The following is a 25,507-nucleotide window of genomic DNA, read 5'->3' as shown; positions in this document are numbered from 1 at the left end:
GGATGGATGCTGGCACGATTGGGATGGTGACTTCCTGGGCCCAGAGGTCAAGGGTCAGGGGCTGTGATGGATGTTCCTACCCTGCAGCTTGGTGAGGTTTGAAACTATTTCCAAGTAAAAAGAACGCAGGCAGGTTTCTGGGTCCACTTTCCACACTGTCACTTAACCTCCCTAGTGGTTTATCAACTCCCTCCTTGATTTCCTCCTCTGTAAAGTGGGCACAGAGCGGCCAACCAGGGCTTTTGTGTGAGGAGCAAGGAGCTGAGGGCCTGCCGGGTCTACAGAGAGTCCGGCAGATACTTTGACCCAGCAGCAGCTGTTCCAGTGGGTACTACTTGCTTCGTTCTGCATATGACAGAACTGAGGCACAGAGAGGTTGAGTAATGACCCTAGGACACGCAGAGGGGAGTGGCTGGTCCACACCCAACTCTGCAGACCTTACAGCCCTGATGTGGGTTGTGCTGAGGACTGAAGGGGGCCCAGGAGTGGTGCACCTGCAGGGAGTGGAGGTGAATTGCCACAGGCAGGCCTGTCTTGACACCTGATCATGGGCCCCTGGTGGAGTGGGAAAGGCCGGGGCCTCCCACTGGCCCGCTCCCCATCCAGGAGTCTTTAGTTGCCAGCTGGCCAGAGGAAAGGACAGAGCTGACAGTAGTTTAGGCCGTTGAGTGCTCATCCTTTGCTCTCTGGGCTCTTCTTTCCTGTTCTGGGTAGGAATGGAAAGTACTTACTGGGTTGTCAGTGGTTGGCTGTGCCCTGCCGCCCCCCTCCCCGGGTTTCAGCCCAGAGGGACTGGGTGGGGTTAGGGAGGAGCCTGAGCCTGGCTGTGCCCCAGCCCCACCCTGCAGGGTGTGTGTGCTGAGTCGGTCTCTCATCTCTCCCTGTCCCCAGATGAAGGTCGCAGTGTCCAGAGGGGGCGACCACAACAGTGACGGCGACAGCTTCCGAGAAGCCACCAGCTCCCGGAGGAGCAGTTCTCGGGACCAACTCAGTGATGTGAGTACCCCAGCTGCTCGCGGGAACACTTTCGAGTCCCTGGGGTGACTGCCCGGCCAGCCTCCAACCTTCAGCGGACACTGCAAGCCGTTTGCTTAGGGGCCCAGAGTCTTAATCCAGGGTTTTGTGCTCACAATTAGCATTTGCTTTCTTTAAAACACAACTGTCTACTAATTGGGGCTTCCCCATCAGGAGGGATTTAAATGAGAACCAACCATTAGGCACGGGCAGGGGTGAGTGGAGGCGACCATGCTGGGGTGCAGTCCCTATGTCCAGCTGGGGGTAGGCTCGGGGTCGGTGCCCAGCTGGCGGTGGGCAGGGCTATGGATGCCAAACAGCTCCCACAGATGTGTCTAAAGAAGGGTGGAGGCAGGGGGTACGTTTCTGGCCCGATGAGCTGCAAACACTCCTGCCTGCCCAGGCGGACCTGCCTGTCTGCTCTAGCTGGCAGCAGCACGGGGCATCCAGCAGTCCAGGTCTCTGCCACTGGGGGCCACGCGGAGGGGAGGGTGCCCCTCTGAGGCACAAGCTGGCCTGGGTCTGGGGACTCCTTTCGGTGTGTCCTGTCTAAAAGGTCCTTGAGCTCAGGTCCCAGGGGGCAGGGGAGAGGGGGTCTTAGGACCCAGTTTGGGGATGACCCAGGCAACACACAAGGGCACCCACTGGGACGTGGCCAGCAATGGGGGTGCAGGATATTCCTCCAGGGCTGCTGGGTCTCCCTAGACCTTGGAGAAGGGGGATGGGGCAGGTGTTGCAAGGGCAGGGAGTGGGGGTTGAGGGGCCCTGGGTTGAGGGGGCGATGAGGACTCAGGCGGAAGAGCCCCCCCCGCCCCCCCCCCCCCCCCCGTGGGAGGCAGCGCTCCTGGAAGAGGCCTTTGTCTTCTTGACCCCCAGCTGCAGGAGTGGCGGCCTAGCGGAGATGGGTTTTCTGCAGGGCTAAATGGAACGAGTCGTCTCTCATTATCATTTAAATGGGGGCTGGGGGAGGGCCGGCGCAGGAGGCCAGGAGGGGGGCCTAATTGCCCGGCTCCGATCTTGTTGCCACAAGATAGGAAAATAGGCTGGTAATTGTCTGGGGCCACGGGGGCTGCCCTAGTTCGAACTCCTCTAATTGCTGGCCAGGATGGGAGCAGGCGGATTGTAGGCACAGCACAGGCGGTGTGAGTGTGCAAGCCTGGGGGCAATTATGGCACCAGACCCCCCCACCCCCAGAGGCAGGGCTTGGTGCCTGAGCTACCCCAGGGGGTGAGGGACCCCCCCCCCCCCCGCCACACACACACAGACACATACACAGACACACACACACACACGCTTGGCCTGGCAGACCCCCAGGAACTGGCCTGGGGCCCGGCCAGGGTCTGCCTGGGGAGGGGAGGGGTCCCCTGGCCCCAGCTGAGCTGAGCAGAGTGGTCCAGGCTGCAGTGGTCACCCATCCTTCGGAAGAATCTTGGCATCTGGACCTCAGTGTGGTCTGGCCCCAGGTCCGTGAGTCCCACACACCTCAGACAAGCTTGCACTTGCCGCCCGTGTGAACACCCCCCCCCCAACCCCCACCTGCCGGGTCATCACGTCCTATCTCCCTGGGCCTTGGGGCTTAACCCTGCTGACCACCGCCTGCCCTGAGGAGCTGGTGAAGTGAACCTAACTGGTTTCTCCCGTCAGATCCTAACTGCCCATTTGAGCATTTGATCACCCTCACAGGACCTCTGGGGTGACTGTTGGCCTCTAGGCCACAGCTTACCCCCCCACCCCCCCAGGATTACCTGCCCAGCTCCTTCTCAAGGAAACCTCCCAGACTTTCCCGCTGGACCCAGTGACCCTGGGAGGCTGGTGGGTGGTGAGGGAAAAGCCGACCTGAGCACAGAGAGGGGTTATCCCCTGGCCCAGAACCCCACATGGGAGAGGTGGGGAGCATCCTCTGGGAGGGGCTGAGCCCACCCCTGGGGAATGTGGGGGCTTTGCTGCCTCTCTGCCTGGAGACTTTGCTGGGCTGGACCATACCTCCAGGTCTGGGGGTGGAAGGTTCCTCTGTGGGTCCTTGAGCCCTGCCACAGGCTGATCAGTGTGGCCCCAGCCTGGGGGGTTCCAGCAAAGAACCAGGAATGGGCTCTGCCTGCTCAGGTCCTCAAGGGAGAGGGTGGCCATCTGGGGCTGCAACCGGTTCCTGACTGTCCTTCTTCCTTCCCTGCAGAGCTCGGCGCAGGCAGTCTCAGGCAGAGGTTACTCCGTAAGTCTCCCACCCTCCTTCTGCTGTCTGCTCCCCACACACTAACCCCGACCCTCGACCCACGGGAGCCCCGACTGTACTGAATGCTGCCCCTAGGCTCGAAATGGAGTTTGAACAGGATGGGGATGAGCCAGAGTGGGCAGAGATTCAGAGGGAGTAGGACTCCGGGTCCTGCCCTGCAGAGGAGTGGGCAGTGGGCTGGACACCCTGGGTCCTGTGGGGCAGCGTTTGGTGTTGGGGTTCCTGCACGTGGAGCAATTGCAGCGTATGCCCTCCCCGCCCTGCCCCCTGCCCCCGTGCCCTGACACCCTCTCCCCAGCTGTGCTTGGCCCGGCCAAAGAGGCTGGACAGGGGTGTGAGGCCCCTGCTCTTAGCTGTCATCAGGGGCCCAGGGGCAGGAGGGGGGCCGGCCTGCTGCCACTTGATATTCCGGCCATGGCGGGGGCCACCCTCCCCATCCCCCAGCCCCCTCCCCACGACTTTATTTCATTTCCCCTTAAGTATCAGGAGGCCCGTTAATGACACCATAAAACCCAGAGCTCCATAAAAGCCGTTTCTGCAAATTTACGGCCGTTTCGGCTCATTGGAGGGCAGGGGCCTGGGCTCCGCCCGCCTCATCCTGCAGCTCCTGATTAACTGCGAGTTCCAGAGTTCCAGGGTCTGACAGGCAGGCTCTCTAAATCACAGCGGCTTTTTATAGGGTGTGTAATTAACCCATTAATTCCCCGGGTGGCAGGGACAGCCGAGGGTCCCTGGCCCTCCCCTCCCCCAGGTCCGCGATCCCCAGGTCTGCCAGCCCAGGCAGCTCTGCCTTCTGCCTCAAATCCTGGGCCAGGCTGTAGCATCTTTGAGCCTCTGACTGGGGCTGCTGTACACTTCTGGGCAGTGGTCCCAGGTGCCACCCAAGGGGTGCTTTCCTGGGAAGGCCTCTGCCCTCCTCGGGCAGCCTTTGTGCTCACATCTGTTGTTGGAGTCATGGTTGGCGGCCCCAGGCTGCTCCTTCCTCCCATGGGCCTGGGTGGTCTTGATGCGCCAACCGCTCCTGACCATGTTGATGGGGGTGGTCGGCCAGGCCTGGACAGGACCTGCACTCTGGGAGGTGCCATATGGTCCAGGTTGGCGCCAGGGCAACCTGGGGCAGTGATGGGGAGAGTTGGGGGCAAGACGCAGAACGCCCACCGGCCTGCACCTGTCCTGGAGGGTTGGGAGCCCCGAGAGGCTGGGCCCAGGGATACTCCATGTGGAGCCTCCTGAGATGCCTGGGGGCTGCTGGGGTCTCCCTGCCAGAGCCTCTGGGCAGCCCTCTGCTTCCAAACCACCTTGTGTCATTTGTGGTCTTCTCTGCAAAATGCTGCTTTGAATGTTTCCTGGAGAAGAAGTTGTAATTAACATGCCAACTGCTTGCAGCTTAGCCCCCACTGAGGCTGCACATGAGTGACAGATGGTGGGGGGGCAGCGGCCCAGCCTGCTGCTCAGCCCTGGGGGTTCCTGAACCATGTCTGCAGACACACCGGTGTGTGTGCACCAGGCCCTGGCGTGAGCAAGTGTGCCCACAGGTCCCTGACGTGTGCTGGGCAGCACTGCAGGGCATGTATGGTCAACCCTGCTGGCCCTTTTGTCCAGTTGGCATGGTGGCAGCCTCCCCTGAGGCTGGAGGAGTAGGCCGGGGCTTAGAGGACCCTTGCCCAGCAGGCCGAGGCTGGGGGCTGGCAGGTGACCCTGCCGGGAGCCGGAGGGTGAGGCTTGGAGGCCGGCTGGGACCCTGCCTCTAGATCCAGAGTTCACCATGGAGCCCTCTGGCACAAGGGTGACACTCAGGCTGAGAGCCCTGTTTGTGTATGACTCTCAGTGCAAGGGAAGTATGTGTTGTGTAACCCTGTATGTTCACATGTGTCTATCTCTCCCATGTGCCCATGAGGTGGTATCTCTGTGTGGCAGTGGCAGGGCTCCCCAGCTGCACCCGGAAGTATTCCATGTTTCTCTGTGGCCATTTCTGTGTGAGTCTGTGTCTTGTCCTCTCAAGAGTCTGGAGGCGCCCATGTGTGTCTATGGATGCAGCAGGTGTGTGTGTGTGTGTGTGTGTGTGTGCCACACTGCATGTAAGTGTCCATCTGGGAGCCTGTGTCTGGACATGGCACCGATGTGCCTATATGTATGACTGTGGTCATGCAGTATGTGTGTGACCTGTAGCCATGTGTCATTATGCGTAGGTGTATATGTTTGCACACACCTTGCTGTTTGTGTGTCTGCATTTAGGGCCTCAGGCTCAGGAGGGGTCACGCTTGTCCTTGCCTCTCCCCACAGCATCCCCTTGCTAGGTGACACAGGGCATTTGTTGTCTGACCTGGATTATAGACTGTACTTAGAAGTTTAATTTGCCTAGATTTATCCCCAGCAAATCCCCAATTATTGCCCGTCCTCAACAATGTTATGTCCCGAAAGCTTGGCGCAACGTCCCCAGCACGCCGCCAGAGGTTCGTTAGTGCCATAAAATTAGTTAGAAAGTAATTTTCTTAATTTGACTGCTTGCAGCCAAGGACACAAGGATCCATCATCTCCGGCTGAAGCAGGGGACTTGGGAGTTTCCTTTATTAAAGAGAAATGAGGACCTAGACGCCTCACAGGCAGGAGGCTGCCCTGCCCCCACCCTGAGTGTGTAGCCTGGGGACAGGGCCTTGGACCCTGGTGATCCGGTGTCCTGGCAGGTATCCTCAGGGTGGGTGTGGTCAGGGAGGGGGCAGAGAACCCGCTGCAGCCCCCACTGTCGGGAGGGGCCTCCGCTCAGGGCCACACTCCCAGTTCACCCCGGCTTTCCCCACCAATTCCTCCCATCCAGTCCCCTGCCCAGGCCCCTGTCTGTCACCCTCTGAAGGAAGCCTGCCCCCTGCAGCCCGCGGCACCAGAATGCAGCCAGCCGCTGGCCTCCAGGCTCCTCTCCCGCCCTCACCAGCCGGATCTCAGCCTGAGCTGCCGTCCTCCCACCCTCCCTGGGCTGGGGTACAGCTCTCACCTCCAGGTCCCTCCTCCCCTCGACAAACATTTACTGAGTATCACCACCACTGGAAGGAACCAAACAGCCAGTGTCCCTGTCCCCGGGGAGGTGGTGAGTGCTATGGAGAAGTTTGAGTAGCCTGGCAAGAAGACCTCCCAACCCCGTCCTGACACAGGGCTGGGGAGCAGCCGGGCAAAGGCCCTGCGGTGGGAGGAGGTACCACCGTCAGGAACAGCAGGAGGGCGGGCTGGGATGTGAGGCTCTAACTGTGGGTTCCAAGCAGAGCCGCGGTGGGATCAGGAGAAGGGAGCGCCCGCCTACACCCCAGCCAGGCAGCCTGGAGGTGGCAGGAGGCAGCTTCCACACCAGGTGCGAAGGGCCCAGGGTGCTCACCAGAGTCGGGTGGGGCCCCACCTGCCAAACTGCCAGGGTAGCCCCGCCCACACACATACAAACACACGAGGCATAATTAGCTGATTGACTTGATTGCCTTCAGGGGATTTCTGGAAATTTGGCTTGTTGGTTGGGCTGCTGACAGCTAATTTCCCAGAGAGCCTGCTAATCTCCCATTACCTCCCCTGCAGCACCTCCCATCCCCAGTCTCAGGCAGGCACACTTTGGGCTCCTGGCACAGTTGAGTTTCATCTTTTCTCAGGGCCATGAGAGCCTAATGCAGCCTAGCACACCCCTGGCCAGTCCCTTCCCCTGGGAGCCTGGGCAGTTGGACAGAGTGGAAGCTAGCTGCTGGCGTGGCCCAGGCAAAGCTGACATGAGGGCTGGCGGGGCCCAGGCTGCTGCTGTGCCAGACAAGCAGTTGCTGAGGAAGTCTAGGAGGGGTGGGCGCTCATTTCAGAAACACTTAGACATCTGGGGGGCGGGGTCGTGAAAGGCTCTTGACGTCTGGAGCTTGATACCAGCTCATGGTCAGCGGCCTCTGTTCCCACGACACGGGGCCTACCTCCACGGGCTGGTTGGGCTTCCTTACAGCATGGCGGCGGGTTACCAGGGTCCCGAGAGCCAGGAGGAAGCAGTAGCAGTGGTGTGGCATGGCTTCCTGGTGCTCTGTTATCACAGCCTCCCCACCTCTGTTCATGGGGAGAGGCTGTGGACGCCTCCTGTCTGTAGGAGGTGTGTCAGCAACTCGTGATGGATACAGGCTGCCACCCGGAGCCCCTGCCGGTCCTGACAGGGCCTGTCACACTCGGTGGGCAAAGCAGCTGCTACTGGGGAAGACAAGCATGCACACGTGTGTGTAACAGCTTGCAGCAGCCCACACACATCTGCCGAGCACCTGCGGTGGCCAGGCCCTGTCCAGTGTGGTGATGGATGAGGCCAGTCAAGCTCTCACCACAACAGCAGGGCTGTGTGTCTCACGGGCTCTGAGTGCCCGTGTGTGTTGACACGCGTGTGCATGCACTGGAAATGGTAGCTGTGGCTCTTGGATCTGGTTTCTTACCCCGCCACCCTCACCCACTGGCAGAAGGGGCACAGTCTTGCCTTCTGGGAACCGAGGCGCTGGGGCTCGGGAGGGCAGGCAGGGAGACTCCTGGGGATGGGGTACCTGGTCGGCCGCATGTGGGTCACTTGCCAGCTTTGCTCCATGAGCCAGGGGCAATTGTGGTTGAAGAGGAGGCACAGCACGTGGGGGACTCGGCTCTAGTGAGCATCCAAGGGCAGGAAGGCTGGTGGACATGTGCCCGGGGGGCCCCTGAGCCACCTTGAGACCTGCCTGCCCCATGCCCACCCAGGAGCAGTTCAGCCCCCCCTGACAGCAGAGCTTGCTCTGGCCAGCGCGGGCCTCCCCTAACCCACCCCGCACACAGCCATGTAGTGCAGGCTCCGTCTTTACGAGGCAGGTTTATGACATCCATTACCCTGCTCCTTGGGCCACTTCCGAGCAGCCGTAATTTGTACAAAAGCAATAAAAGCCCGTCAGGCTCTCCCCAGAGTTGGGAGCTGAATGCTCCTCTCGCCTCTGAGCACAGGACAGCCCTTCAGCCGCTGCTGGGAAGTGGCTGCTTCTCAGAGGCCACCAGGGACGGCTGGAGTGGGGTGGGCAGTGTCCTCACCTGTGGTGCACCCCCAGCCCGTGTCTGGCCTGCCTCTTGTCAGAGGAGCCACTGTCCACACACCCACCCATCTGTCTAGTCCTGTGGCAGCAGAAAGAGTGTGGCCTTGGGGGCCTCTGTTCAGCTTCCTGTGGGCAGGCTCTGCGCAGTGGGGGGCTCTCCAGGCAACTGGGCAGCAGGTTCTTCCTAAAGGGAGAATAAGATAAATAGACCTGCAAGGAGATCAAAGCAGTCAGTCCCAAAGGAAATCAACCCCGAATCTTCATTGGGAAGGACAGATGCTCAAGCTGAAGTGCCAATACTTTGGCCACCTGATGTGAAGAGCCGACTCATTGGAAAAGACCCTAATGCTGGAAAAGATGGAGGGCAGGAGAAGGGGTCAACAGAGGATGAGATGGTTAGATAACATCACCAACCCAGTGGACATGAATTTGAGCAAACGTGGGGAGATAATGGAAGACAGGGAAGCCTAGTGTAATGCAGTCCATGATGTAGCAGAGTCAGACACGACTTAGTGACTGAACAGAAGGTGAGCAGGTGGCCTGCACAGTGCTGTAAGACGGTGGTGGTGCAGGCAGAGGGGTGCTGGTAGGGAGGGATGGGTGCTAGATTTAGTGAGGTGCTGGTAAAGAGGCAGAAGAACTCAAGGACTTGGGACTTGGTATGAGCGGTTCCGAGTGGTGCTGCAGGTGTCTGACAGCTCTGCCTGCTGGGGCTGTCATGTATGCATGCTCTGGGCCCCTCTGTGGCCCTCCTCTGCAGGCAACTGGGTCCTTGGCACTTCCTCTGCTGTCCCACAGAGGTCAGCCTGGCCAGGGCGGGGTGAGCACCAGGCAGGCCAGGGCAGCACGCCATCCCCCTCAGGGCTCTAGCATCTGAATTCCAGGGGTCCTGAGGACCCACCTTCCTGGCCAGGAAACTTCTGGTGGCTACCTTATGTCCTGCTGGACACTAGGGTGGGAGAAAGATGCGTCCTGTGCTCCCTGGGGGTCCCCGACCTGCTCCTGTGTTCCGCTTTCCCTCTCATGAGATAGCACCCCAGCATGTGCTGGGGGGAGGCCATCCAAGTGCCCACACATGTCACAGGTTGGGCTGGCGCAGACCTGGACAGCCACTTGCCCCTGTGAGCCCTGAGCACCCCGCCGCTTGGACTCCGGGCGCTTGTCCCAGCAGGCTGGCTCAGCCCTCTGGGTTAGTGAATTTTCTGACTCCTGACTCTGCTCTATCAGGAACACACCAAAGCCTCCGAAGGTCATGCGTGGCCCCCAGGTGTCACATGAGCAGGGGAGGGGCAGGGATGGCGGAGCCAGAGGCACTAGCTAGCCCCTGCCCACTGGGCAGCTGCACCACAGGTCCAAGGCTCTGCAAAACCCCAGGGGATGAGGGGCCCACTGAGCAGGGCTGAGCAGCATCTTGGGTCAGGAAAGGAGGGGAAGCCGCCACTGGGTGCCACCCAGTTCCCCAGTCGTCTGATCTGTAAGAGGGAGGAGCCACGATACCCAACCCACAGGGCTGTGGGGAGAATAAACGAGCCTGCCAGGCTCCCACTGTTACTCTCTGTGCTGTGGGGCAGGCCAGTGTCACACTCCACGTGTCTGTCCAGGGCATCACTGAGGCCTGCGGCCTCTGTTCCACTGGGGGCACAGCAGAGCAAGTCCTGGGGTCCCTGCTCTGATGGGGAGTTGGTGGATGCAGTGGGTGCTTCTCAAGAGTGCTGGGCACTGCCGGGGTTTCTGGGGACAGCTGTGCCAGCGGTCAGGGGCAGCAGGGAAGTCAGGCCAAGGGCAAATGCGTGGTGGGGTGCAGGCATGCCAGGGCCCCGAGAGGAAGAGGGGAGGGGCCTGCCAACCCACAGCTTCAGCAGGCTGGTCCCAGCCACCCAAGCCATCTGACGTTGGCACTCCTCTGGGCGAGGCACCCCATGGGAGCTTTAGAGAGCAGTCAGCCAGGCAGACTGGAGCTGGGAGGCCCTCTGCTCAAGCTGGGGGCCTGAAGCTTCAGGCTGGTTAACCATCGGTTGTTAAGTGACCAATTGCACTGACTTAGTTACTTAGGACACCTGCATTCATCCTAACAGTTTCTGAGGGCCGAGCATTCAGGAGTGTGTGGCTCTGGAATTCTCTAGAGGACAGCTTGTTAGGGAGTGAGAGGCCAAGCTGTGGACAGCAGGGTCGCTCTACAGTGAACTCTGAGAGAGCTTGTGGGGGCCACCACAGGCCCCTTACCCGTGCTGGATCTTCGCCAGCTTCCTCCCCGACCAGTCAGGAGACAGCTTCTGCCCCTGGACTCACCTCTCCCACCCCTACCTCGGCTGTTGCCACCCTCCAGGGCAGCTGTAGCGGTGGAGGGGTATGGGGGGGTGGGGATGGGTACATTCCTCTCCTGGCCCAGCCTGGGGTGCAGGCAGATCCCAGCCCCTCAGATTAGCACAGAGCAGTTCAGGTCTCCTGGAGGCCCCAGCTGCCCTTGCCCCTTCAGATAGCATGACCTGAAGGATTCCAGTCCAGTCAGGGCCTGTCCCAGGAGGCTGGACACAGACGCTCTGGGCAAGCCTGCGGGACCCCTCAAGGCTGTGGCCACATGTGTCAGGAACCATGGCTGGAGGGACAGTCATTCTGGGGAGCGGGTGGGTGACGGGCCTGGCCAGGCCGCTGGGAGCTGAAATTCAATTATGCAGAACAGGCGGGGCTGCTGGGACCCAGAAGGTTAGGGATTCATGTTAACACCGTTCTGGTTAAGACTTTTTCTGTTGATAAATAATTCATAAGGCAGTTAGTGCTTTGAGTCTGACAACAGGAGAATATATTAATACAGTCGACTCCAGAAAGGTCAGCGGCGGGCGGCAGGGCCGGGGGCCATCTTTTATTCATTCCTGACAGGGGCTCATTCATTATTCCAGCCCAGCGAGGGCTGATCGAGCAAAGGGAAAGCCGGCTTGGTGTGACACAGTGTCCGCGGTGTGCGGGAAGGACTGGACCCAGGCCCTGGAAAGGCCCCTGAGGTGGAGCCCAGGGCTGCGGGGTCTTCTGAGGGATGCCATCTGTCCCCCTCCAGCTCGGGCGGGGCTGGGAGAGGTTGGAAAGTAAGTCCTAAAGTGGCGACTATTGGCTGTCCCCAAGTCTTTGTGGCCCCCTCACTGTGGGTCACCTGCCACTCCAGGACCCAAGGTCAGAGGATTGAAGAGAACCCAGAGATGCCCGCTCTCATAGGTGCCATGGAGGGAGGGGCCGATGGGCAAGAAGGGAAGCGGGTGCATGAAGGGGATGACAGAGGAGGGGAGAGGATGTAGAGGGGCCCCCTGAGGCTCAGGGTCCAGGAGTGCCATCTGAGGGGAGGCCCGTCCTCTCGGGCTACCTGGGGGATGGGCGTTTCTCAGGGAAACAGCACGCACTGGACCCTGCCCATCATGTGAGTGTTTGTGTGTCGGTGAGTGTGTGTATATGGCACTGTGAGTGCATGTGCTTGCGTGCAGGTGTAATTACAGTGTGGCCGGCCAGTTGTGGGAGCAGGTTGTGACCCTTGAGGCCTGTGGAGATTTGGATACACGTTTGCCCTAGGAATGAGGCGGATGTCGGCCGCAGCACTGAGCAGTCATGGGAAAGAAGTTTATGGGGCAAAATGACTCATTCACGCTGTGAGTGCCAGGCCCAGGTTCCAGCGTGGGTCCTCGGAGCAGAGGCTGTGGGGTGCTCCCAGCACATGCTCTTGGCAAAGTCACCCACAGGACCATGCCCCAGTTCTCCTTGTAGTCTGTGGGAACTGCACCCAGAGAAAATGAAACATAACTTTGTGTTTTTCATAGCAGTTACAGTCAAGGCTCCAGTGATTAGTAGGTTTTCAGCTTCAGGAACTTTGTCTGACAGAACATTCCAGAACTGTGTGAGATACGAGGCAGTGTTGTGGGGCTGGCCCCCACCACAGGCAGCAACCCCACTCTATGTGACACCCAAAGCCCCCTCTGGGTTCCATCCCCTGGAGGCCCCATGAGGGGAGGAGGAGAGTGGTCTGGTCAGTGGTCAGAGCAGAATCATCCATGTGTTCCTTCATTCATTCCCTGCTCCCAGTGTCTGGAGTCTGTGTGTACCCGCCTTAGTCATTAATTCAGTTGCTCACTCCCAACCTGCTCTGGACTGCAGGAATGAGATCTTTGTTCTAAGGGAACTTGGGTTTCAGTAGAAGGAGGCTGATGTTAAATAAATTAGCAACTAGTTTGAAGATTGGCTGCAGGGTGAGGTCCGGACTCTGGACTAGCGCTGTGTGGGGTGCTGCTCCACACAGAGCTCAGGGAAGGGCGAGGAAGGCAGCCTGGCAGGGGTAGGGGGTGTGGCCGCCGGTGGGTCACGACGGCCAGGCGTGACAAAGCCCAGAGTTGTATTCCAGGTTGGGGGGATTGGCTTTTTCTGTGCCGGCCTCCCCTCTCACCAGGCACCAGCTACACTCAGACTCTGCCCTCTGAGGACAGGCCACACACTGGCCACTCAACATCCTAGGCTCAGGGCCTGAGATGTTTCTGGGCTTCCACCAAGCCTTGTACTGTCTCCATGGGCTTCCCTCCGAGGCTGCTGTCAGCCACATGAGAACATGCAGGAAGAGACCCTGGAGGCAGGAGCAGGGTCACCAGCCTCTTGTCCCTCAGGCCCTATGAAACCCACTGCCCTGGTGGCCATCTCTTCTCAGCCAGGCTTGGTGGCCTCTGGGGCCCCAGAACTCTGCTACTGCCCTCCATGAGCTCCGAATCGGCCGAGGCACAGCTGGATGGATGGGTTAGTGGGGCTTGCTGTCCTGGCCCCGAGGGGCCGTGGGGCAGGCAGGTGGGCAGGCAGTATGGAAGGGGCACCTGCCCTGGGCAGACTTGGGCCCCTCTGTCCTCGCTGCCCCTACCTGTGACGGATGGCATTTCCCCCCAGTGCATCCCTGCTCGGTAGCCTCCTCCCCACCTTCTCTGCTCACAGAGGAAGCTGCGCCCTGGCCATTAGGATGCAGTAACTTAATTGCTCATTAATTGGGTAATTAGTGCTTTGTTTTGCTTTGAAGCCTAAACAGTCATAAAAAGTGAATTAGCTGAGTAAATAAGAATAGAGTTTTCAGGATCCACCATCCAGATCTCCTGTCTAATTTGGAGTTCCTGGGTTGAGGTGGCCAGGGGCAGGACAGGGATCTCTGTCTAGTCTCAGCTGCCACGAGTGAGTCACTGGCATGGGGCCCTGACCACATGGGCCAGGTTAAGACCATGGCTTTAGGAGCCTGCTCACCCACCCTCCATCCATGCCCTGGGAGGGCTTCCAGGCACCCTGCCTCAGTTTCCCCATCTGTAAGCAGGTGGATCTGTGGTGGGGACTTGAGAAGTGTGGAGAAGCAACCCCAGTGAGCATCAGCCCAAGCCCTGTTGTCTTCTAGGCCCCTACCTTTCTCCTGCCCCCACTCCTGCCAACCTCATAGCCCCAGGGCTCGCCTGTGGGAGGATGGATAGTGGCACAAGGCCTTTTGGGGCTTGGACTCAGCTTGGGCCCCTGCTCACTGGCCACGTGGCCGGAAGTAAATCCCTTTACCCTTTGAGCCTCTGCCTTCTCATCTCATGAAGTGGGCCTATACCACAGAGGGCATGGGTGGCTGCAGCCTTCTCCAGCCGTGTGCCTGACTCCCGCCGCTGTACCGCCCCGCATTTCAGACCTGGCCACCCGACGACCACGGCTGCCCTGGTCCATAGATGGGATAACGAAGGCCCCGGCACTGCCCTGGCCACCCCCACTCCCCAGAGCCCCCAGGGTCTCCTTCTGACAGGGCCGGGGAGCCTGGCTGAAACCCTCAGCTGCAGTGCTCACTCCTAAGGTGGAGGTGAGCATACAGGATGAACAGCAGCCTTGCAGCCCACTCTGGGTGGTAACCAGACAGCGCAGCCTCCGCCCAGGCTGCTGCCCACCTGGGGTTCACGCTCCTCATCTGGCTCTGTATTTTCGCTGAATCGCTTAGCTGGAATGTGTTCTGCCTCCCCGCGGAGCGTTTGCAACAAAAATGAAGGTGACACCTCCACCTTTATCAGCGGAGAAGGATGGATTTCCACTCAGGGTGGGTGTGGCGTTCCTCTGCTCCCTAGAGGGTGAGGGCCTGCTCTTCTCTCCCAGTTCTTCCAAGGCAGCTCCAGCAAGCAGGATGTTTAAGCTGGGGCTGATGTGCAGGGCCACAGGAGGCTGGGAGCCCTGAGGACAGACGTGTCCTGCCCACATGGATACTGCTCCTGGGCCCCACACACACGTGGCACCATGTGGCCCCACGGCAGGTCGTCTGACTCTTCAGGTGCCATGCATTCACTGGGGCATCTGGCAAGATACCCTCGGGTAGAGCGCCCACTGGACTGATGCCAGGTGCTCACGTCTGAGAAGCCTCAGAGCACGACTCCCCATGTCTCGGCACACACACGAGAACACACCCAGTGAGCACTGCCTGCACCAAGGACCGGTGTCACCTGAGCTTTCCCAGGTGTCCCCCAGCACACCTCCAGCCTCATGGCTTCGGCCCAGGGCAGGGGTCAACACCACTGTGCAGCGGCTCAGATCTTCCTCCCCTCATACCCGGGTGGGCTCAACAGAAGGTCCTGTTGCCTTCCACTCACACGCAGACCACAGATCCTGCCGACTTTCCCGGTTGGCAGCTGCTCAGGCCTTTGCAGGTGACCGTGCCCACGGCGAGCCCAGCCCAGGCTGAGGGGTGTGCGGCCCCCCTCTGCCCACTGGCAGGTCTGCGGGCAGGGCCTCCGGGGCCTTTGCACAGCATAGGCCCTGCTGCTGGGACAGGGACCCGGCCCACCTTCCCCTCCTCCCCAAGCACCAGGCCACACTGCCCCTCGGCCCTCTCTGACCTCTGGACGGAGGCTGGGTTAGGGGTGGTCTTAAACACCCTCCCCCCAGGGCAGACCCTCTGTCTCCATCGCACATGGAGGGACCCTACTTGTCCCCACAGGTGACTCTGGGCCAGCCCTGGATTCTAGAACGTCTTGGTGGGAGCACAGGCTCAGCAGTGAGGTCTTCTTGCCCATGAATTTTTCATGCCTTTGTTTGAGGAGTGGGAGACCCGCAGCCTTCCTCACGCTGCTGTGACACGGTAATTAACGTTCACGCTAAGAGAACAAGGCCAGTCTCTGTGGCTGCTGAATGACCGTGTCAATTTGTGGAGGGTGATGATTTCTGGAAGGGACTCGGTGATGGAGGCTAAGCCCCGCAGACCTCCTGTGCGGTGCCCTAGGGGAGCAGTCACTGTCAGGTGAGGGAGTCTGTGTGCAGGCCCCGAGCAGGACTCGGGTGCCTCCAAGGGCTGGTCGGATAACATGAGGAAGGGGCTGGGGCAGACTGTGGTGATGGTGAAGGTGACAAGGGTGATGATGGAGATGACGGTGATGATGAAAGCGACCGTGGCGATGGTGATGACACTGACAGGTGATGAAGGTGAAGTTCATTCAGTGACAACAAAGGAGGTGATACGGCTGTGGCAGCAGCTCACAGTTAGAGAGCCCAGCCTGCCAGTCAGCTGCTGTTCTGAGCGCTCCAGTACAGTGACTTGTTGAACCCCAAGCCCACCCCACTGTGGAACCTCTCACCCCCTTCTCTACAGATGAGGAGACTGAGGCTCCAAGAAGTGAAATGAGTGGCCAACATGACTAAGTGGAGGAGTCAGGACAGAGCCCCAGGATCGGGCTCTAGAAGCCTCTGTGTGGCCATGTTCCTAGCATGTGACAAGGACCAGCACTCTGGCCCTCGACGTCAGGAGAGGCAGGGTGGGGGTCACAGTGGGGCCCCGCTAGCACTGGGCAGAGCTGTCATCTGAGCATGTGGCTCCCATTCTCAGTAAGAGGCAGGATTTCGTGAGGAGTCTCCAGACTTTTAAATGTTGGCAGCAATTCTTTTTTAAACATTAGGACAACGGAAGCCTCATCTAGCTTTTGGCTTCTTAAGCCTTGTCTCAAGGCCTGTCCACCCGTGGATGGGGATCAGGGAAGGCTGTCAGTTAAGCCTGGGGGCTACCACGTGTCCCTTGTTATATCACCTCCGTGAACATGGGCGACACACAACGACCTCAGACATCACAGGTCACATCTGTTCGCAGAGTGACGCGGTGGCCTGGGGCGTGGAGGAGCTGAGCTCGGCGGCTCTGTGATGCAGGACCCTGAGCTCACATGTGTCTGACCTACGCTGGGTGGTCATATGAGCTCCCAGCAGGGCACCTCCCCCCAGCCACTCTTTAGAGTCACCTGGGTCCCAGGCATTTGGGCTGACATAGCCTGAGGTCGCCGGGTGAGCTGAGGTGCACTCGGGACTAACCCTGGGCTGACTGACAGATGGGCAGAGGGGATGGCCCTGGACGAGTGGCCCTACTGCTTCGTTGTTTGCTGGCTTGACTAGGCTGGGAGGAACTGGTAGGCCAGTAGAGGGGTGTGGTTCCTGCTGAGTGGGATTGGAATTAGGGGCAAGCAGGGAAGGTTGGGGTTGACGTTGGGCTCTCATATGGGCCAAATAGGGCTCCCTGTCTAGCCACCAGCCATTATGGTGAGGAACACGAGCCAGCACTTCCAAGGCTGGGAGACACCTCCTAGAAACTCCCTAGGTTAGGGCCTTCAGCCATTCCAAAGGGGAGGGAAGCCCTCATTCTCATCCTTTTTGGAAGACAGCAGTAATTATATTGAGTGGTGGTGGTGATAGTGATGATGGTAACGGTGGTGGTGGTGAAATACAGCATTTCACTGTATATAGTAATGAGTATGTGCCCAGCCCTAGAGCTTTGTACATATTCACTCATATAAACCTTACAACAGTTCTGTAGGTGGGCCATTGACTGTTTTCCAGAAGCATACTTGAGGAACAGAGAGGTCATGGCACTTGCCCAAGGCTGCACAGCGGCGGTGGCAGCACAGCGTCAGAGCAGGCATCTGCCCCAGAGCCGTGTCTTGTGCTCCCTGCACACCCAACACTTGCCTAGGGTCTGTCGCCTTCTCTGTGGGCTCCCTGCCTGGACCCCCACCCACCCCAGGGTGACAGTTTCCAGGGCCGCCCAGCCTAGCCCTGTGAAGGTCGCCTCGCTCAGGCAGCTCCCGCAAGACAGATGTGGCTCTCTTTCCCTCCTTGTCCTGATTAATTGCCTCATTCAATTCTGACTCTATTGCAGTTAAACATTAATTCAGTAGGACTTAATAACGTGAATTCATTTACGACGCAGCCTGTGCTGGCTGAAAACGGTGAGCTGTTTGGTTAATTACAGGCTCCATGCACTCGCTGGCAGGCACCCTCACCCCCCTCCTCAATGTCACATCATTTAGCTGTCACCAGGGGCCTCTTCCAAAGGTGCAGGAGGGCTGTGAAACCGGGCCTGGGGCTGCTTCCCGGGGAGCCGAGGGACAGGTGTGCTGTGCCCGAGACCCAGCCTTCTGACGGCTTGATGGGATCACAGTTTCCACTTCAGGGGCTCCGTGCCACTAATTAGGCATAAAGAGGCCTGATTGGGGGTCTCCGGCAGCTCCGCTATTTCTGCAGGATCAGAGACATGCCAGCCCTTCTCCAGGCCCCGCTCCCCACAGGCCACGACCCCTTAGTCCCTTCACCCCTCTCTCCTGAAGTGCCAGTCACATGGTTGCACACTTAAGAGCACAGTCCGGGCTCTGCACGTGAAGCTCTGTGTGTTCAGGCTGCTCACCTTTCCAGCTTCACCCCACACACTCCCCTCCTCACCTTCCTGCTTTGCCTCCCAGGTGTCAGCCACCCCGCTAGAGCTGGTCAGCCCCGAGGGGCAGAGGCCTCTTGCCATGGTTGTCCAGCGAGGAAACTGGGCCCACAGCCCCTTCTGCCTTTTGTGAAGGGACCCCCCACCCCCCAGAGGTCTCGGATCAGGCCCTGCAGGGTGCACATCAAAGCTGGGAGGCAGAGGGTACATGCAGCTGCTCTCAGCTTCAGGAAGATCCCCCCAAATACCAATCCCTGTTGCCACAGGTTCCAGGTTGGGGTTCCCACCATCCCCAGGGTCACTTTCCCACCGCGGTGAAGCCCAAGGCAGGCTGGCACAACTCTGTGAACTCTCACTGTACCACTCTAGCCCTTAGCCCAGGGCATGGAGGGTGTGTGCCCCGTTGCTGAGTGGGTCTGGGGTGGGCTCCCCCCCAGAAGCAGCATGTGTCTGGGGAACACCCCCACATGTCTGCCAGGGTCCCATCAGCCTCCTGTGAGTTCCAGGGAGATTTATTTTCAGCGGTATAATTCACTTGACACAAACATGTCACAATTACAGCTGCTGGGAAGAGCTTCTTTTTCCTTTATATTCTTTTAGGGGGAAAATTGCTGTGGTTTCTAGAGCAGCCTTTCTTTTTAGAGCTCTGTGCTTACTGGGAACTGAAAACAAAGATGTGTTTACACGATTGTCACAATCTTTCCTTAACCAGCTGCTCTCACATGTGTAGCGGTTTCTACTGGGGCGTCTGCAGGGGCCGGGCAGTGGGAGCTGGCGTCCCGGGCGCCCCCACCCTGTCCCCGCCCTCCTGTTGCTCCGAGGCTGGGCTTTTGCGTCTCCCTCAGCTGAGCCCTGGTCCATGGGCCTCATAGCCACTCAGGAGCCCCTCTTATCTCACCGACCCCCACTGCCAGGGAGCTCAGCACCTGAGAGAGGACCAGAGGGGAGTGGGGTTTACTCCATGTGTTTCCTGGGGTTACCTGGTGGCTCTGGGCCAGCTTGGGCCTGGGGCAGTGGCTGGTCTGTGTCTCCCCGGTCACGTGTTCTCCTCTGTCTCACCTCTGCCTCGCCTACACCTGTGCCCTTCCCCCGCACCAGGGTCTCAATGGAGCTCTGACCCAGAGCTTGCCAGGGGCCCCCAGATTCCTCCCAGCTCCTGGTACCTGGGCCCCTGGCTGGGGCCACCCTCACCCCAGACCCAAGGCCCCGAGTCAGGGTGGGGGTCTGCCAGAGCCACCGCCTCTGGCCCTCTCTACCCCCAGCCCACATTTTCACCGTCTCACCCACTAGTGGCCAGCCTGCCTGCAGGACACTGACTCCCCTCTCTCTCTCTCCCTTTGCAGTGCGACAGCGAGAGCGACGGGGATGACAAGGTAAGCCACATCCCCACACACACTTCACCTGCCCGTCCTGCTGACCTGGCCTCCTGGCAGGCTGGGCCCCAGAGACCAGGCAGAAAGGTTGTGGTTCTCCTGTGGGGCATGTGGGGGGTGGGGGTGGCCTCCCGGGTGTGGAGGTGCCAGCCTGTCCTGGCTGAGGATGCCAAGGACGTCATGCTGAGGTGCTGCCCAGGCTCCCTGGGACTGCAGGACCGTACCCCAGCTCCTGGCCTGTCTGCAGCTGTCAGTCCAGGGTTCCCTGGAATCGGGGCACCATGGGCAGAGCAGGGGCCACGCTCTGTTGGGCCAAGTGCAGCCCCCAGTGTTTCCAAGCTAGGGGTTGTAAACATCACCCCCAAACAGACACTTCTGCTAATAGCAGCAGTGCCTGGTCCCTCACAATCCCCCCAGTCCCTGATTTTCAGGAACAGTGAAGTTTCCACTGTCTCAGGCTTTATGAAGTTAGCACAGGGACAGCGAGGGGCCCTCCCACAGTGCCTGGCCCTCACTCAAAGCACTATGGGGCAGGACCCGCCACTACCCGATGCAGATGTGGCGACTAAGGCACAGAGAGGGTAAGAAAGCTGCCCCAGGCCACACAGCTGGAACCCAGGCAGTCTGGCTGCACCATCTTTGGTGAACAAGTGAACAGCCCACCTGAAGAATCTTAGATGGTGAGACTGGCAGGAGGTGGCCGCACCGACACGATGGAGCCCCTGGTCCTCGGGGTGGGGCCCGGGGGCTGGCGCTGAGCACCGTGGAGGACGAGTGTCCAGGCAGTGAGGGCAGTGCACATAAGGCACTTTGTGAGAGGCGGGCGGGAGGGCTGCTGAGCGCTGTTTGCGCAAGGTTTTGTGAACTGGAGCGTGGTTCCATCAGAGGGTCTGTGCGGTATGTGGTCATCAGTGCTACCTCCCTGGTGTGTCCTGGCCTGCCTGGACTGGAGCTGTGGATGGACAGACGGCCAGCCCCTCTCCTGCAGGCTTCACGCTTTAGCACAGCTCAGCCTGTGAGCAGGTGAGCAAGCGTGGAAAGGATTCAAAAAGGCTGCCTGGCAGGGTGAGCAGGGTCAGGGCAGGCCTGTAGCGCACACCTGGGGTCCAGATGACAAGTTTCATGGCAGGGGTACTGGTCTGGGCCGGGTGAGTGGTAGCAGTGGGAATCACATGGTGGATAGAGGAGGTGTGGGTGTGGCCACGGGGGAGGTCAAGGATGTGCTGTCCAAAGTGAGTTGGCCCAGATGCCCTGTGGGGTCGCTGTGGTCTAGACCATCCTAGGAAGGTGACGAGAGGGCAGGGCAGCTGGGAAGTGTCTCTGGTCCTGGGTGCCCTCCCCTCAGCTGTCCTGTGAGCAGACAGGGCATGGTGGGTGCCGGCGAGGTGAACCCCGGGCCAGGTGCCGCATTGCCACAGGCGCTGTCACTCCTGATGCCTTTAATGAATTAGATTATAGCACCTGGGAGAGGGTCATGCTGGCCCGTTGCCCTCAGCACCTCCTTTCATTTAAAACCAACATGCAGGAAAAGTGCTCTGAAGCCGAGGGCTGCTCTGAGGGAGGGTGTGGGAAGGGGGTTTCTGAGACCCTGAGGCTCCTGACTGCGCCTTCCAGAGCTGTCTGGTCAGCGCTGGCCCTGGCAGCGTTCTCCCTCCACCCTTTGGTCCACCGTCCTGCAGGAGGCAGGACCCTGGGAGTGGAGACCAGGGGCTGGAAGGGCAGAGGCAGGGCCCAGCCACACACAGTTTCTGCCACGAGCACGCACACCGAGAACTGCACGGGGCCATCGGCTCCGAGCATCAAGGCCGGCGGGCTGTGACCGAGGGTGCTTGGGGGACCGTGGCTTTGACTTCCTCTACAGTCACACCCACCCTCAAGCTGGCCCAGAAGCTCACTCTGGCCAAGTCTGGGGGTGGTCTGGAACCCGTGATTCTTTCTGGCGATTCCCTGTGCAGCCTGAGGGAAGAACTCCTCTCTGGGGGGTCTCTGAGAAGTCCATGGTCCGAGTCCCAGAGCCCTCTCCTGGGAGGAATTGGCTGGGTTCTGTGTTGGGGCCTCAGGGGCTCCTGAGGAGGAAGGGCTGAGTCCAGCCTTCCTCACGCTGACTGGGCCGGGGCCACAGTGGCGGGCCCTGAGTGGGCTGCATGGGTGATGTGGGGACACACCCAGTCCCGAATGCGACAGCCCATGGCTCCGTTGCAGGGCTGGCCAAGGTCAGAGGAGGGAGAGAGAAGCCGTCCACTCTCCATGCCCCCGTGTCCCCACCTGCTCCATGACTGATGGGGGCTACAGTGAGCGAGTTAGCACAGAGTGAGTAAGCCTGTCTGCTGCTGTTTGTTTGTAAGGAGACACGTCCGCAGAAGTGGACAGAGCCAAGTCATGCTTTAGAAAGCCCCTTGGCTGGTAAGCCAGGGAAAGGTACAGGTTTCCTCCCAGGTCACCCAAGTTTGCCTTCTCCATGAGCGTGTGGGTCTCCTGTGACACTTGAGTGTGTCCCTGGGAAGCTTGAGTTGGAGGCCAGAGGCCAGGGCTGAGATTCCATGCAGCTGACAGTGGTGCCACTCAGCCTAGGCCGGAGGGGTCCTGGACAGAGCCCCATGAGCTGCCTGATGGAGGGGAGGTCGTGGGGCTTCGCAGAGCAGTCACCTAGGACAGGGGCTCACTTTAGGGCCCAGGGTATTCACCAACCACCATGGCTGAATCTTGGTATTTCTGCCGCTGGGACAGGGATGTGCATGGTCAGAACTGACTGGGCCCTGGATCAGTTAGGAAACGCAGTTTACTTCTGTAATGGAAACTGGACTTAACAGTGGCTTAGTAGTTTCTTTTTCTCACCTAAAGGCCTGGATGTCGGCCTTCTAGGTTGGCATGGCCTGTCTGCGGTCATCAGGTTCCTCTTTCTGCTTGGCATTCTTGGCAAATGGCTTCTTCCTCATGAAAGTGTTAGTCGATCAGCCATGTCCAACTCTTGGTGACCCCATGGACTGTAGCCCACCAGACTCCTCTGTCCATGGAATTCTCCAGGCAACAGTACTGGAATGGGTTGCCATTCCACTTTCCAGAGAATCTTCCCGACCCAGGGATCATCAAACCCAGGTCTCCTGCATTGCAGGCAGATTCTTTACCATCTGAGCCACAAGGGAAGCCCTTCCTCATAGTCACCACTTTAATCCCCGGGGGCATTTCTAACACCAGCCATCTCATCTGCATTCCCTCTTCTCACATCATTGATCTTACAAAGTGACTGATCACTCCATGGTGAGGAAGGGATGATGTTGGTGCAAAGTGTCCAGTGGAGCTGAAGCAGAAGGAGGGAGGGGATGAGCTCAGAGGGGTCACGATGTAAAAAATAATCATGGCAAGAAGTTCAGCTTTTGTTCCAAGCCCTGTGGGGAACCACCATCCTGGGAGGTCCCTGCCACACAGCCTTACCCTGGCAGTGCTCCCTGGGGACACTAATTATGCACCAAGGGTATCAACTGTGGTTCAGACTTCTTAGTTTCCTCCGTGGCAGGGACACCCAGTTACTCAAGGCTGTTTGGTTCTGAGTCGAGGTGGTGAGTATGGAGAGTTTGGATAACCAGAGAGACCTGAGTGCCTTCTGTCCTTTGCCCGAGCTGGGTTTCTGGACGATGAGTAACTTCCTCTGGGCCCATAAGAAAGCAGGCGCAGGTCAGAGGGCCCTGGCAGACACTTGACTGGGACTTCAGCCAAAGTGACCATTCGCCTCCCCACCTCAGTTTGGCTGGCCTGTGGCACGGCCCCCTCCTGAGAGCAGAGAGAAGCCCTCTGCCCCTGGCAGTGCTCCAACTGCCTTCCTCCAGGAGCAGAGCCAGTAGGAGCTAGACGGGAGGAAGGCCACGTGTGTCCATAGCATGTCCAGGATGGCCAAAGTCCTGCCTTTAGGAGACCGCCAGAGCATGGGCGGGACGGAGGACAGCATCCACTTACAGCAGCGCCCTGGCCTCCCCCGGAGCCTGGCAGCCAACGGGCCAGGGGCAGCTCCCTGCACACCCATGGGTGTGCCTCCCAGGACAAGTTGGAACAAGCTTGACCTGTCACCTTCCTTGGTGCAGAGCAGATTTGAAGCAGCCGGTTGGAAGCCACCTGGGCTGCTCTGGAAGGAGGGGGTCAGTGAAGGAGAAGCAAGCTGGGCGTGCAGGTGGGGCAGGAGAGTGAGAAGCTGCAGCTGATGGGGTCTGTCCACGCTGACTCACCCACGTGCTGGGTGCTGGCGATGCCATGGCAGGCAGGGAGGGTGGGACGCTAGGAAGGTCCAGGGCCCATCTCTCCTGGCCAGTTTGCTCCAGTATCTGAGGCCAGATGGACCTGTCCCTCCTACCTTGCCCCCAACCCCAGGCTCCTGCCAGCCCACCTGCCCCTCCTCACCAGCCTTGAGCTCTGCCTCTGGCTCCAGGTGCAAACACAATGAGGACATTGTGCCTCCCAGATACAGACAATCAGAGACCAGCCCAGCCCCTGAGGCTGACACCCAGACAGACAGATGGAAAACCTCTCCACCGCCTTTCCTTCTGAGGGACGAGGCCCTGCCCTGGGGGCAGCCCACGCCCCGGGCTGCAGGCCCCCCTCACCACCCCAAAACATGTGGCTCCCCCCCCACAAAATCCCCCCCACATGCTTCCCCACGCTGCCCCCAAGTCCTGCTCTGGGCACCCGACTGCTGGCGGGGAAGGCGGCCGTGCTGCCAGGAGGCTCCAGAGCCCGGCAGCCAGATGGCTGTGGTTGGAGTCTAACTGCTTTTTTATTGGAAAAATATGGGGTGAAAAATTGTGTGGGGCTCATTAGGCAACCCGCTGGTCTGGCCAGCTGCCGTCTGCCTGAGCGGCCCAGCGAGGTGGCTGGCTGGTCAGCACCTAGCTCTCTCTGGAGGGCTGTCTGTCTGTCTGGCCTGTCTGCCAGGCTCAGCCCCCATCCCCGACTCCACCAGGACATGCTCCCCGAGCTGGGCTGCAGGAACAGGGCCTGGGAGGGGGCAGTCAGGCAGCTGGCTGGAGGGCCTGGGGCCCTCTTGAGGGCCAGACTCCCACAGCCAGCCCTCCACCCCCCGAGCCTCGGCTCTCTGCTAATGTTGTGAACTAGGGGTCATGGTGGTTCCTGCAGCTTGGGGTGGAGGCAGGGATTCCAGGGGTTGGTGCTGGCTGCTGAGGTGGTCTGGCCAGCTTCTCAGCCCCAGCCCCACTCTCACCCCCACTTCAACCCCCACCCCTTTTCCCACCCCAGCACATCCTCTTCCAAAGCCCCGGGTCAACCTTGCTGCTTCTAAGCTCTCAGTCCACAGTGAGCACAGACCCCAGTCCAGGCACAGCCTTCTCTGAAACCCCATGTTTTCATCTCTGAAATGAGGCTTAGCAGGTCTACCCCTTAGGTCCCCTGTGACGACAAGGAAGGGGCACACAGACATGACAGACAGCAGGTCAGACCACCTGGCATGCGTCCCTGCTGCCATCACGGGGCACGCCCCTCTGGCCCTGCCACTACCACCACGGCCATTCCCGCTGACACCCTCTGAGAAATGCTCAGCACCCAATTCCTGCTTGCCCTTGGAGCGCCCCTGCTCACAGAGGTTTTCCTCCATGTGCCCGGCCCAGCCCCAGTCCTGAGAACACCTGCCGGAGTCTGTAGGAGGCTCACCCATCCTCCTCTCTCCTAGCCGCTGCCCCTCTCCCAGGCCGGATGCTGTGGAGACAGAAGCGCCTGGAGCTAGTGCTCCTCGGGTGCCCCCACCTCAGCTGGAGCAGGGCGACCTCACGGGTGTCCTCACAAGGGTTGGGAGGGGCTGTGCACTGGGACCTGGGGCTGCTCTGCCCAGAGAGTCTTCCCACGGGTCTGCCCAAGGACGAGCCTTTGGCAGTTTGCTCTCTGAGGGTCTTGGGCTGGTACTGGGGGCAGTGCATAGATCCCAGCAAGGACTGTGATCTGGTGACTAAAATGTAGCCCATACCTCCTGGGCCCTGCCCACGTCGGTTAATTCTGCCCCAGCTAACCCTCTGAAGTGACGTCTGTCCTGCGGCCTAACCCACAGCGAGGAGCCTGAGGGACCGAGTGAGGATCTGCCAGGACTGGAGTCCCCAGGGAGAGTCAGGCACTGTCAGGCTACTGCAAGGATCCTAGCAGGCAATGGCGA

General features: G+C 59.7%; 1 protein-coding gene across 41 annotated transcripts in view; it reads left to right on the top strand.

Moving 5' to 3' along the window:
• FBRSL1 (fibrosin like 1) overlaps nucleotides 1-25,507 on the top strand; it is an 84,237-nt gene that overhangs the window by 32,133 nt on the left and 26,597 nt on the right. For all 41 annotated transcript variants that reach the window (XR_015144400.1, XR_015144401.1, XR_015144399.1 and 38 more), the window contains 3 exons: nucleotides 892-996; nucleotides 3,188-3,223; nucleotides 19,333-19,362. Coding sequence is in view for 36 of the 41 variants with exons in the window: in XM_086347135.1 (XP_086203261.1) it covers nucleotides 892-996; nucleotides 3,188-3,223; nucleotides 19,333-19,362 (171 nt within the window). In the remaining 5 variants the exon portion in view is untranslated. Of the gene's footprint in view, nucleotides 1-891; nucleotides 997-3,187; nucleotides 3,224-19,332; nucleotides 19,363-25,507 lie in introns of those variants that run through there.

Source organism: Bos grunniens, chromosome 17 (genome assembly GCF_055505025.1).
Source record: "Bos grunniens cultivar Pamir isolate PY7600 chromosome 17, Bosgru_T2T1.0, whole genome shotgun sequence".
Lineage (NCBI taxonomy): Eukaryota > Metazoa > Chordata > Mammalia > Artiodactyla > Bovidae > Bos > Bos grunniens.
The sequence above is the reverse complement of the archived record's forward strand: the minus strand, read 5'-3'. Positions and strand labels throughout refer to the sequence as shown.